We start from the raw sequence: 12,198 nt of genomic DNA on the forward strand, positions 1-12,198 counted from the left end.
TAAGTATACTATACCAACTCTAACGACATGAAATTTTGTCAAATATCCTTATAAATAGGTTCGTGGCTGTTAATATTTTTAAATCTCAATATTATGGTATAACCTCAATCAGGATGTACAAAATCATAACAGTGAAATGTTTGTGAAGGAGAGGAAGATGTAATGATAGTTAAAAGAAAAAAGTTTATGCACACGAATGTTTCGACATGGAGAGTTCACACATATTTGAATATCCATAACTGTTCAACTAGGCTGTGTAAGATTAGAGATATCATTAACTACTAGTACATTCATTAATTAGACTTACATGTGAAATACAGCTATATTAATTAGCCCCATATATGAATTACTACAATTAATTTGCAAGCTCCTGACAATAGTATTGTTTTATTCACCCCCAGTAATTTTTAGTGATGGGGAATTTTCTAGCAAAAATATAATATTAGGTGACGGAATGGCCCCTCGTCAGGATTTCGCGCCCTGACCTCAATGATTATAAAATAGTTGTATTCCGAAACTAGGAAAAATATTTTATTCTATCAAAGAAATATAAAGTATTTAATATTACATATTACACGTTTTTTTTATTATTTATTTTTAATTTTCATTTATCAAGGATCATAGCCACCTGGGGCCAAGGTCGTTTAAGCCCCCACAATATTATCCATGTAGGAATTTCAGTCCCCTCAATGTAACTTATATTTGAAAATACGTTCCACATTTCTTTTCATAAATATCAAAGGAAATTCCCACTGTGTAAACAGAAGACTCTCCATTTAAAATTATTTTAATTATTTACTAAGAGATTGATTATGCATTGCGACCTATTTTATGAAGCACTTGGATTTATATCCAGAACAATGTACTCCGAATATGGTTTGAATTTGTTACTTGAATTACAGACGGATTCTACTTGATACATTCTAAACTCAAGATAATTCTATTTTTTTAAGTTTGTGACTTCTCTGAGAAAAAATCTTCAAGTTTTGTACCAGAGCTTAACTCAGTGGTTCCCAACCTTTTCTGACTGACAACACACTTTATGAAATATTCATTACAGCGCGACACACGCGTTTCATTTTTGATTAATAATAATATAAATTAGTAGTGTGTCTATAAATTTCTATAAACTAGTAATTCCATGTAGTACTTAGCATTGTTGCTGCCGCTGGAGGCGCTGACTTGTATATTCTGTCTCAAAATTGATTTTAACTAATTATGCTTGATGATTTTTAAGTTCAAAAATTTTGCGACCCACTCTATGGGACTGCGCGACATACCGATTGCGAACCACCAACATTAAACTAACACGACTTTTTGAAAACACAAATCTCTCTTAAGCTGCTGTTATTTGCTCCCATTTGAATCTTTTGACTTGAAGATAACTACAGTCGTAAGTCATATAACAGGTTCACAAGGGAAGAAGAGTATTTTCAATTTGAAGTTGTCATCAAGAATCTGTTTAAGACTGATACCATTATAGCTAAGGAAATTTATTACGTATATTTCACAATACGTAAATAATACACAATAAATATTCGAAATTTACGCAAGAAAACTATTTTTTTTTTTTGTTTTGTTTTGTTTCAAACACTTTTTAAAAGTACTTCTTTTGGCCTTGAAATAACGTCGAAATTGAGATGAGAAAGCGTTGCATAAAATATCAATTTTCAGTGGCCCTATAAGGGAAAATGATGCACTGTGGAAAAGATGTTTTTCTTCGATATTCCAAATCTGAGGCAAAAATGGACTTATTCTGTACAAAAATACTACTTCTGGTCTCAACAGACCACTTCCAATCATCGCAGAAGTTAAATTTTTTACTATTTAATAGAACATTCAGGATTTAGTTATCAAGTTCTTAATATTTTGATAAAACTCATTTTCCTTAGCCTTAGCAGAGGTGGACGAGCAGTGTCCTTCCTTTACATTTTCTTGTCATTTTGACGGCAAAGGAGAAACGTTTCTTTTAAATTGAAAAATAAGTTTCTTGTTTTCGCACATATATTCTAAATCTGAATCTGGATATTACCTAGATTCAGATTTAATATGAAAGATACATCATTTGTCTGAATAGACTATTTCCAGTCTGTTTTGAAAGCTTCAGTCATCACCATTAAATTTGGCACAAGCGATTTGATATGCCGTGTTTTTGTTTCGAGTCGGTATTAGTTGAGTAAGGGCTGCTACGAATCAACGCTATCATGAAGGTGACCGCCTATCTAATTGCATGTATATTTTCTTTACAGCAGCGATCTAATGTTGCAGGAAAGTAATGAGATGTCAACAGTCGTTCGCTTGTGTGGGCAACCAAAATGTATCCCGCAATACTGTCTTCAGTGGGGTGTCTCGATAAACTGGATGTGCTGTTCCATGCTATCCCACGGATACTCAATAGAGTTGAGAACCCGTTAATTTGGGGCCATAAAAGATGATAAGTCCGCATTGTGTTTCTCGAACAATTTCTGCAAAGGAGATACGAGATTTCAAGGTGCATTATTTTCTTGGTAATTACTATTGCCGTGCCATGAAAAAAAAGAAAGAAAGAAAGAAAAAAATAGGAGAACATGACCTGAGACAGCCAATCTTCCACGAGGCTGCAATACAGCAGTCGTGCGTTCATTTACAACCATCAGGTGACTTAGTTTTTGCCATACGAACCCACCCCAATGCACTGAAATGTTGACACCATGCATGAAGGCTCTCTAGGACCTCATGAAAATTCCGCGAAACACGCACATACCTATCAATGGAGTGGAGTAAAAATCAGAACTCGTAAGACCGTAGACCTTCTTACAGCCTTCTATCGGACGATTCATATTCTCATTACCGATACTAATTGAATTTTTAGCGTTACTAATTCTAGGTGAGAAGTGAGTGCGCCAGAGGCGGTGCGAGTCAGAAGGGTATATTTCGGAGTTGATCATAAGTTATAATTCAAGAGTTGCTTCGGAGTAAAACCGAAGTAGTCAGCTACTCCAGCGTGCTGTCCTTTGAACTTATACCATACGCTAAATGAGACGCTCACCCCGACGAACAATCATCCGCACTCCTTCACAGTTTTTCCGACGGGTCGTTGCTTTCCCCTGTTGTCACCAATACCTTCCACTTTGGCTGATTCTGAACTGCAGACGTTCGCGCGATCAAGACACCAATCATCCGGAACCTCACGTTTTCAACTTTGCCAAGCCAAGATTAGTCTCGGTATTTACTCATCACATGCCAACTCCAACTATTGAATGTCTAGCTAGATCTATAGCTATGCATTACCGGGATGCGAGCTGTGTTATCACAAAACTCACATGACAATAAACTTCAATCCATTATTCGGAATGGGATGGAGGTCATAATTTGGCGACCGGCCGGTAATCTCAACCTATAACTATTCCTAGCGCCTACAATTTTCCAATTAAATGTACTGGTCCATAATTTTGAAATATTCTGTACATGTCGTTACTTTGGTTTCATCGATCTTAAGTTGTCTATCTAAAGAATCCTGAGCATTCCATAAGCAATCATTTGTCAAATTTTGTCCATAATCATATATACAGGATGTTTCAAAACAACACCGACAACGTTTGGAAGGTGATTCCTGACACCAAGATAAGGCAAAAAGTATAGACCAACTTGGGTGCACAAATGCTTCCTTTCGAAGTTATAAGGCTGCCGAAAACACAGAAAAATAAACTTTTAAGGTCCATCCATAGCTCCAAAAGTATGGGACCTATCTTAGTCGGTTCAAGACTTCACTTAGGAACTACTATGTGATCTATCCAAAAATACATGTTTCAGAGTCCTAATGTAGTCACGCAACAATTTTTGTAAACGTAGTTGGTGAGTACCTCAAATTATATACTTTCAGTCAAACCCCTCTATAAAAATTGTTGCGTGAGTACCTTAGGATTCTGAAACATGTATTTTTGGATAGGTCACATAGTAGTTCCTAAGTGAAGTCTTGAACCGACTAAGATAGGTCCCATACTTTTGGAGCTATGGATGGACCTTAAAAGTTCATTTTTCTGTGTTTTCGGCAGCCTTATAACTCCGAAAGGAAGCATTTGTGCACCCAAGTTGGTCTATACTTTTTGTCTTATCTTGGTGTCAGGAATCACCTCCCAAACGTTGTCGGTGTTGTTTTGAAACAGCCTGTATATATATACTGTATATAAACTCAGTATATGTGCGTAACAATCCCCCCCCCCTTTCTTCCCTCCTCTTCTATTCTTTTCCCAATCCAAACGAGTTTATGACCTTGACTTTTCTGAAACAACTGAAGGGTAAAATTATAAGGCTCATTTCATGCTTGCTAATGGCGTTACCAAATGAGGAGTCTCACACTTGACAAACTCGAATCGGAGTGTCAAAGGACATAAGCTCTGTCGTGTGCACTGATGCTCACATTCACTTGTTACTGAGTTCGTTTAGAAGCTGCTGCACAACTGTTTATGTGTATGTAATGGATGGCTTTAGAACTATATCTCCAACACCATGCATTTTACTTTCACTTTGTTCATATTATGAATTCCAACAAAAATTTAATTCACACGAGAGTCGCAAAAGTTAAGATACTTCACACACTCAGCTGTAAGTAATAAATTAGATGGGCGGCCTAAGTAGTTGGATATGACATTATATGAATTGTTTGGTAATCGAATTTCCATAATGATTCGTATTACATATGAATACTTTCTAGCCTTCCTGTTGAAAAAAAAAAAAAAAAAAAAAAAGCTTTTGTGCAATATTTTAGGCACCCAATACCGTATACCCTATTAAAGTATATTTATTGTTGATTTTCTAGTAATAACAAATACAATGCTTTCAAAGTTCAGAAGATGCAAAGCCTTTTATACTAACTTTTTTTTTTTCTTTTGCCATAAACCTACCAACATTTTATAGATAAGAAATTGCTGCAGTATCGTGAATATGAAAACCCTTCAATCCACTATTAGTAATATGTTGCCAGCATATCATTTTTCTTTGCTTAAATTTTCATAATTAGCTCGGGAAAAAAAAGTAACATTACGCAAAAAATCACACATACAGAAAACTCAGGAAAGCTCATGCGTTCTCATCCCAGTTTAGTTGTTTATAATCTCAGTGACTCTTGAAATGTTCTAATAATCTGATGAAGACACAGTTCGTGAGGCGCCGAAATTATAAGCAATTAAATTGTGAAAAGAGCACTTGAATATTGATAAGTTTTATTTATTGTTTCACTCAGATATACATTTAGACGTGATATTGAAATATAGTTGATCTTCTAATTGCCTTTCCCTCCCCACCACACACACTCTCTTACCCAGCCTAACTGATTGGATTTCTTATTAGCTCGATGATAGTTTTTTATATAAGGAAAATCGTAAATGAAACCAAATTAAATATTTCATCTATAGCTTTGCTTCATAGGCTATAGCGGACGATAATGAATGAAAGCGAATGATGATAAAAAAAAAAAAATCAGTGAAATGATGACAAAGTGAAAAGCAGAAACTCGAGAGAACTGAAGAACATGTTTGTTCATCAGAAAGTCCACTTGATTTGTGATCAAACCTAGAATCTTGCACACCAAAACTGAGCGTTCTATACAGAACCGTTCGTGTCTTTTTTTAATTTCGCCAAACGAACAAAATTCTGAAATGTATAACTAAATTGTTTTTGTTTGTTGATTTCTCATTTGCAGCTAAACATGTAAGTTGCTAAGCAGATGAAGCTTAGGACAAGTTTTCTGGAATAGCAAAGTAGAGGTGTTGTGTATTTGTACTATTGCCTCGTAGATATATCAAACATATCCGATATTTTCAAAAATCTAGAGAAGTTGTAGGGCATTGAAAAGGATTTCATCAGATCTGTACCTAAACAATAAAAGGACGTACTGCTAATAATTTTAAAATAAGGAAATGACTCCTTAATTGGACAAAAATAGATTTGTAATTGAACTAGAGCAGAATTTAATTACAATAATATTTACATTGCGGAATCGGTACTTTTTTTTAAACACTTAATCTAAATTTTAGGATGGCCCAAAAATATGTAATTAAAGTCAATAACTTCGATTTCATCTGCAATCCTTAGCTTCTAGAATCAGGAGTGATTGTTATAGATTGATCTTACCATCATCAACCGATCACAATGGAAAAGGTAATACGGCCTAGGTCTATGTATTGCAAACGACGATAATTGCGAACAATTTCTATAAAATCTCTATAGATACACCAAAATAACAAATAAAAAATCAATAAAGTTTTTTTGACGAAAATATCTGCCAAATTTAGTTTTTTCATACTATTTGCTAGTTACCAAAATAATAATAATAATAATAATAATAATAATAATAATAATAATAATAATAATAATAATAATAATAATAATAATAATAATAATAATAATAATAATAATATTTTATATTATTATTATTATTATTATTATTATTATTATTATTATTATTATTATTATTATTATTATTATTATTATTATTATTGGCATGGATTGTATTATTTAAATTTTGTAAAGGAATACCATTGCAATACTTCAGTTTTTCACGACGTGCAAGCTTAATAGCATTATCTTATAGAAACAGACAAGTTTGTTGACGCATCAATAGAAGAATATCTATCTGGAAAAGTATACCTAAATTTGGTCCCTGCTATTGATAGCTAATGAAACATTGGATATCGCATATCAACCATTACCTAAAATTGAAACAAACTTAAATTATTACGTTCTTAATACAGTTATAATAAAGCTACTACTTAATTCTAATTCTTAAATCATTTGCTAAGTTTTCATAAAAATATACATATGTTACTTAATCTAGTCTTCTTATACCCTTCTTAAACTACAACTATTAAATTTTTTATCTAATAATGCTTAATGTTTCTAATGTTATGCACTTTCTTTTTTTTCAATTGTTTTGCTTCACTAAGGGATATGCCGATCATCACCCCTATGTGCAGGTATAGTGCCCACAACATATTATAATTAACTATCGCCTTTTAGTACTATAGTTGACAAGCCCAGTATTTTCTCTTTGCATGTTATATAACTTTCAACCTATGATGTTATTATATCATGCTATTTATTATTATATTGGAAAGCTATGATTAAGTACTAATAATCCTTTCAAGTAGTGAAGGCGATATGAACTGCAACTCTATAAAGTTTCCAGAATGTAATAAGTTGATATCCTTAATAGGTAGCCATACTGTGGAGACAACTGAAACAGAAAAGCAAATTTTAAGATGACGTTCATTTTTTTTTTTTAAACAACAAAATCTTTTGTAAAAGTGTTACATTACAGATATACATTATTCAACATATCTATAAATGGACGCTATATTACGTTGTTTTGTATGAATTTTGCAGTAAATTTTATTAAAATTCCATAATAATGTACTAGAAGTTGCCTAAAATTTGAACTAAACAAGGTTTGTTTACAATAAAAGTAAAAATTGTACATACCTAAACATCCAGATAGTAAAACGGCAATTCGACGCTACGTTTCAATCACTAATTGTCGTCTTCTTTCTTTCTTTCTTTCTTTATTTATTTTTTTCACATAATTGTTGTTGGTGGTGAAGTTGAGCGTTCAATTTCAGTACCGAACCTATATGAGACGTATATTTACAGTTTCAGGTGGAATCCGAACCATCATAACGCGTTCAAGTTTGAATTCTCTCCCACCAGAATCGAACCCGGGATCACGTACACCAGAGGCACAAGGGCTAGTCACTGGATCAGCGGGAAGGGCTACATTAAGAATTATGCTGCTTATTTAACCACATATTTTTTTATCAGATTCCGTCATTGTAGAGAAATTGTTAATGTTTCTTAATCAGTACTATTAACATTTCTTATCGTAAATCAATCCTTCCTCTTACCATTTTGTGCAAAGAACAATACCTATATCGTATTGAATCACTTGATAAAAATGCTTCATATTCTGCGTTGGTTTGGTATATAATACTATCGCACCTTCTCGAGGAAAGTGACACAAGTCAAAAAACCTTAAGATCCAAGCTCGTATCCCTCGCGAGAAAAATGACATAACTCGTAACTTGTTTTAAAGTTATTTTATAATCACAATGTTTTTTTTTTTTTCCTTTTATGTGTAAAAGTGTTGTAAATATAGCTTTAAAATTACCAAAATCAGAGTGTATTAGAACAAAAATGACAAATTCCGTGTTATGTCACTTTTCTCGCGAGGGATACGAACTTGGTCCTTAAGGTTTTTTGACTTGTGTCACTTTTCTCAAGAAGGTGATGAGATGACAAAAGATATAGTGCATCAACTTTAATGAAATCACTTCAATGCATGAAGATGACAATTGATCACTGAAACATAGCATCGTATTGCCGTTTTACCATTTGAATGCTTACGTAAATACAATTTTAACTTTTATTTTTATTAATATGCATTCTATTGCGTCACAAAGTAACATGTGTTTGTATTTCATCATCTGGTATAAGCATGGTGAATATGTATATCTCTGCTGTAACATTTAATAGAAAATGCTTTTTGTTTTATTGCTGCCGATAAGAATAGTTTCTTCTTCCTCTTTGATTCTTTCCAAAGTGTAACTGGATCTTTTAAAATATTAGTCCAACTCTGTCAACTCAGAGTTACATCAAACTAAACCAATCCTGGAAATTGGAACATAAGTATGTTCTTCCTATCCAAATGGTGCTCGACTTCTTACAATTGACAATAATGGTTTTAATGGATCTTAATGTCCCAACAATATGTTCTTCTTTTCTTCATTCGACTCAATTAAGATAACCATTTATACCATATTACAGATTACAACAATATACAAATGTATATTGTGAAGAGAAAAAGTATAATAATAATTAAAAAAAAATGATTTCCTTCAGAAAACATTAAATAGCTATATTGAAATAAGTTTCTTCAGGTTCGCATCCTGTCAAGGACAGATTTCTTTCACTAAAACTAAAAGCAGTCTGTTTTTTCTTTCTTTCTTTTCAAGCGCATGTTTGAAAATTTTAAAGGAATTATGGTCATCAATAATTTCACTTCATTACAGTCTTGTGTTGTCATATAAACCTTTAGATTGTTTATTTCCCTACAATTCTGGATGTCATGTTTCATTAATAATCTGTTTCAGGAATTACATCAAGATCTCAATGGTATTGATAATCTCAATATTGATTCGTAAAAATAAATATAGCTTGAAAGCAAGTATATACTAGTAGTTTCCTACTTTACCTATCCTGTATATCTAAATATCTTAATCATCGTGTTATTTACCAAAATAATCTCGCCTTTGAACAATCAACCGAGTTGCACGTAAGTATTTGGTAGAGTAGTAGATATCGGTAGTGCTTCATAAGTAGATTCGAGCTTCAAGGTATTACTTTTGTAGAAATTTGGAGCAAATGTTATTCATAATGTCTATCATACGAATGATTAAAAAAAAATCTCAACAGTTTATATTCCACAATATACTCTCTAATGTAACAAATCATGTTAGAAGAGGTGGAAACTATCAAACATATTTTGCTTCATTCTAGTGTAATTAGCAAGAACATTCTTTTACTTCTAGCAGCACTCCTTGTATAACATGCATAGTAGATTTTGGTATATTTACGTCTTTCATGCACCTTATTTCGTACTTTGCTACTGAAACTAATATATATTTATCAGTTTCGCATTTAAAAAAACTCATTTGAATATCTCTTTTCTGTACTCATCACATGCATAGTATTATATCTCTTCAATGGTTTTACGTATATAGTTTGTAATTTAGAACTTGAGGTAAGTACGAACACAGGCTTTAACTTTAAGTATATGACTTTTATTCTATATATTTGAAGTAGGTTATGGGTTAAAATAACACAACTAAGAAGTAGATATCTGTAAAATTATTTTCCTTTCTGGTGGCGCAGTCTTCCAGAGTTATGCTTCGTCTCCATCGGTGACTCCGGATGATGACGTATTCAAACATTTGGCTAAAACATTCTCTTTGAATCACGGCACAATGCATCGAGGAATTCCATGCAAGGCGAATACACCTTCCTTTAAAGATGGTATTACCAATGGTGCTGCCTGGTATCCTTTGACTGGTAAGTAGTGCATGGTATACTTTGATAAACTTTGCATAATGTTCATGCTATAAGTCTTTTCTCATTACAATTATAATCATAAACTTATTTTACCATTTTACATGTAGGTTACTTGCTATAAATTGAGACGCTTCCATGCGCTTCGGACCTCTACTAATCCCTTTGGTTTAACAATAGAATTGTCTGCTTTAATATTATCCAACTGCAACCCCCTTTTTGTTTCTCTTTTTACTTCCACACCTTCAATCAAACAGTTATGATATAGAAGAAAAATACGCTGTAAAATGCTATATATATTGTGAGAATACGTAGAACTGAGTACATAATAAAAGAAGTAAAAATAATCACAAAGAAATTGTAACAGAAGAATGAAACATTTTTATTTTGAAAAATGTTGTATTAGAATATCATTAAAAAAAATGAAGGGGTTTATACAATATCCCTCTAAATGAGAGAAATGAATAAAGCAGAAGTAAATTTTTAAAGATGTTAGGAATTAATAATTGTAAGAAATTATTTTAGACTATTAGATAAATCCTAATGTGGTCAAATAACGAACCCTACAAAATATAACGTATTTTGTAAAGATATTAGCACAGCGTAATTATTAATGATGCAAATAGGTTTGTGTTGCATAGAACCATCTGCTCTTATAAACTTCCAGGAATTTCCGATCACATGAGCTAATAACTAATACGCATCTTAATCACAGATATTTATTCATTTTGGCTACATGGCTGTTCGTTGTCTGTTTTTAACAGTCAAGTCAACTTATTTTCCCTTGCGCTTTTCCTAAGTTTGTTTATACAAAACAGCTCCTATCTCAAGACGAGGAAGTTAGATGGTGACCGAAATCCATGGAAGCTTCTTAATTTGTGGATAGTTATAGTATAGGGTGGGCCGAACTCAATTAGGCACCTTTGATGAAAGTTGAGAAGAACGCCCGAACAATTTTGGCGTAGTGTGGTGGGACTCCATCTTGCTGCCACCACAGTTCCTGAAAGTTCCATTGCTTATGAAGTTCTGGAATGACAGTTTCCCTCATTAACTGTAGATAGCTTTGCCCCGTGACACCACTTTCCAGAAAGAAAAAAAAAAATGGGTCAGTAAATTCTTCATAGGTAATGCAGCTCCACACTATCACCCCTGGGGACTGCAAATCGTGTTCAATGTTGACACTGGAGTTCTCTGGCTGCCAAAACACGCAGATGTGTCCATTGATCGATCCCGATGTGTGAAATTTAGTCTCATCAGTTCCATACAATATTCTTGGTAAGGTTAGGGCTCTCCCGAATCGTGGTCAGCATCAACTAACCTGTTGAAGTTATCCTCATTAAGAACACAAATAAGGCGTGGATGGTATGATGTCTGCTTCATGTCTCTTAAAACTCTACGCAAACTTGTCCTCGAAATATCCAACAGGGCAGATAAACGGCGGGTAGACTTCGATTTGTGAGGGTATGACGCCAATTCCTCAACAATACGTGCTTGTGTTCTCCGCAGTTTGGACTGTTCTTAGTTGACCAGGGTGCTTGGGATTCAGAGCACTGACAGTTTCATCAAACTGCTTGTTTATTCGAGCGAAAGTATCTCCTGTGGATTGCTGGAGTCCAAAATCTTCCAACATCATACACTGGAGTTCTGATACATTGTTAGTAACAGAGAAGGCGCACACATTTTACACACTTCCGGTCATGTCGTTTCTCTAATGCGCACTAAGTAAGCAGAATATTGGCCTCGTTCCCAGCATACCATATGATAGTGCCATCTACCGACAGCAAAGGTACTTCCTCATTTTTTCCGTGTGTTGATGGATTGATTGGCTATTGCTGATCAAAAATTGTCTACATAAATCTGGCTTACTCAGTATACTACAAATACCGGATTGGTACGTGAAAATGTTAGACAGATATATTATAATTTCGTATTGAATAGATATTTGGATATGGCTGAGTACTTACAAAGGTTATGGTTAAACAATGAAAACCAGTTTGTGGGAATGTTCGTGTTCATCATAAGGAACTTCCATTGACTGAAAATAATCATGCCGTATGTTCAAATATTTGCCAGAATGACACTGGATCTCTTAGTTCTTCATAACTGAAGGAAGCCCATGAA

General features: G+C 33.6%; 1 protein-coding gene across 4 annotated transcripts in view; it reads left to right on the top strand.

Moving 5' to 3' along the window:
* The window catches only part of LOC145694878 (carboxypeptidase D-like), a 183,367-nt gene that overhangs the window by 142,353 nt on the left and 28,816 nt on the right, over positions 1-12,198 (top strand). For 3 of the 4 annotated variants that reach the window (XM_081771589.1, XM_081771590.1, XM_081771587.1), the window contains exon 6: positions 9,895-10,080. In XM_081771589.1, the coding sequence (XP_081627715.1) occupies positions 9,895-10,080 (186 nt within the window). The remainder of the gene's footprint in view (positions 1-9,894; positions 10,081-12,198) is intronic. The other variant, XM_081771588.1, reaches the window with a different exon arrangement.

The sequence above is a fragment of the Thermobia domestica genome, chromosome 9 (genome assembly GCF_964235325.1).
Source record: "Thermobia domestica chromosome 9, izTheDome1.hap1.1, whole genome shotgun sequence".
In the NCBI taxonomy this organism is placed as follows: Eukaryota; Metazoa; Arthropoda; class Insecta; order Zygentoma; family Lepismatidae; genus Thermobia; species Thermobia domestica.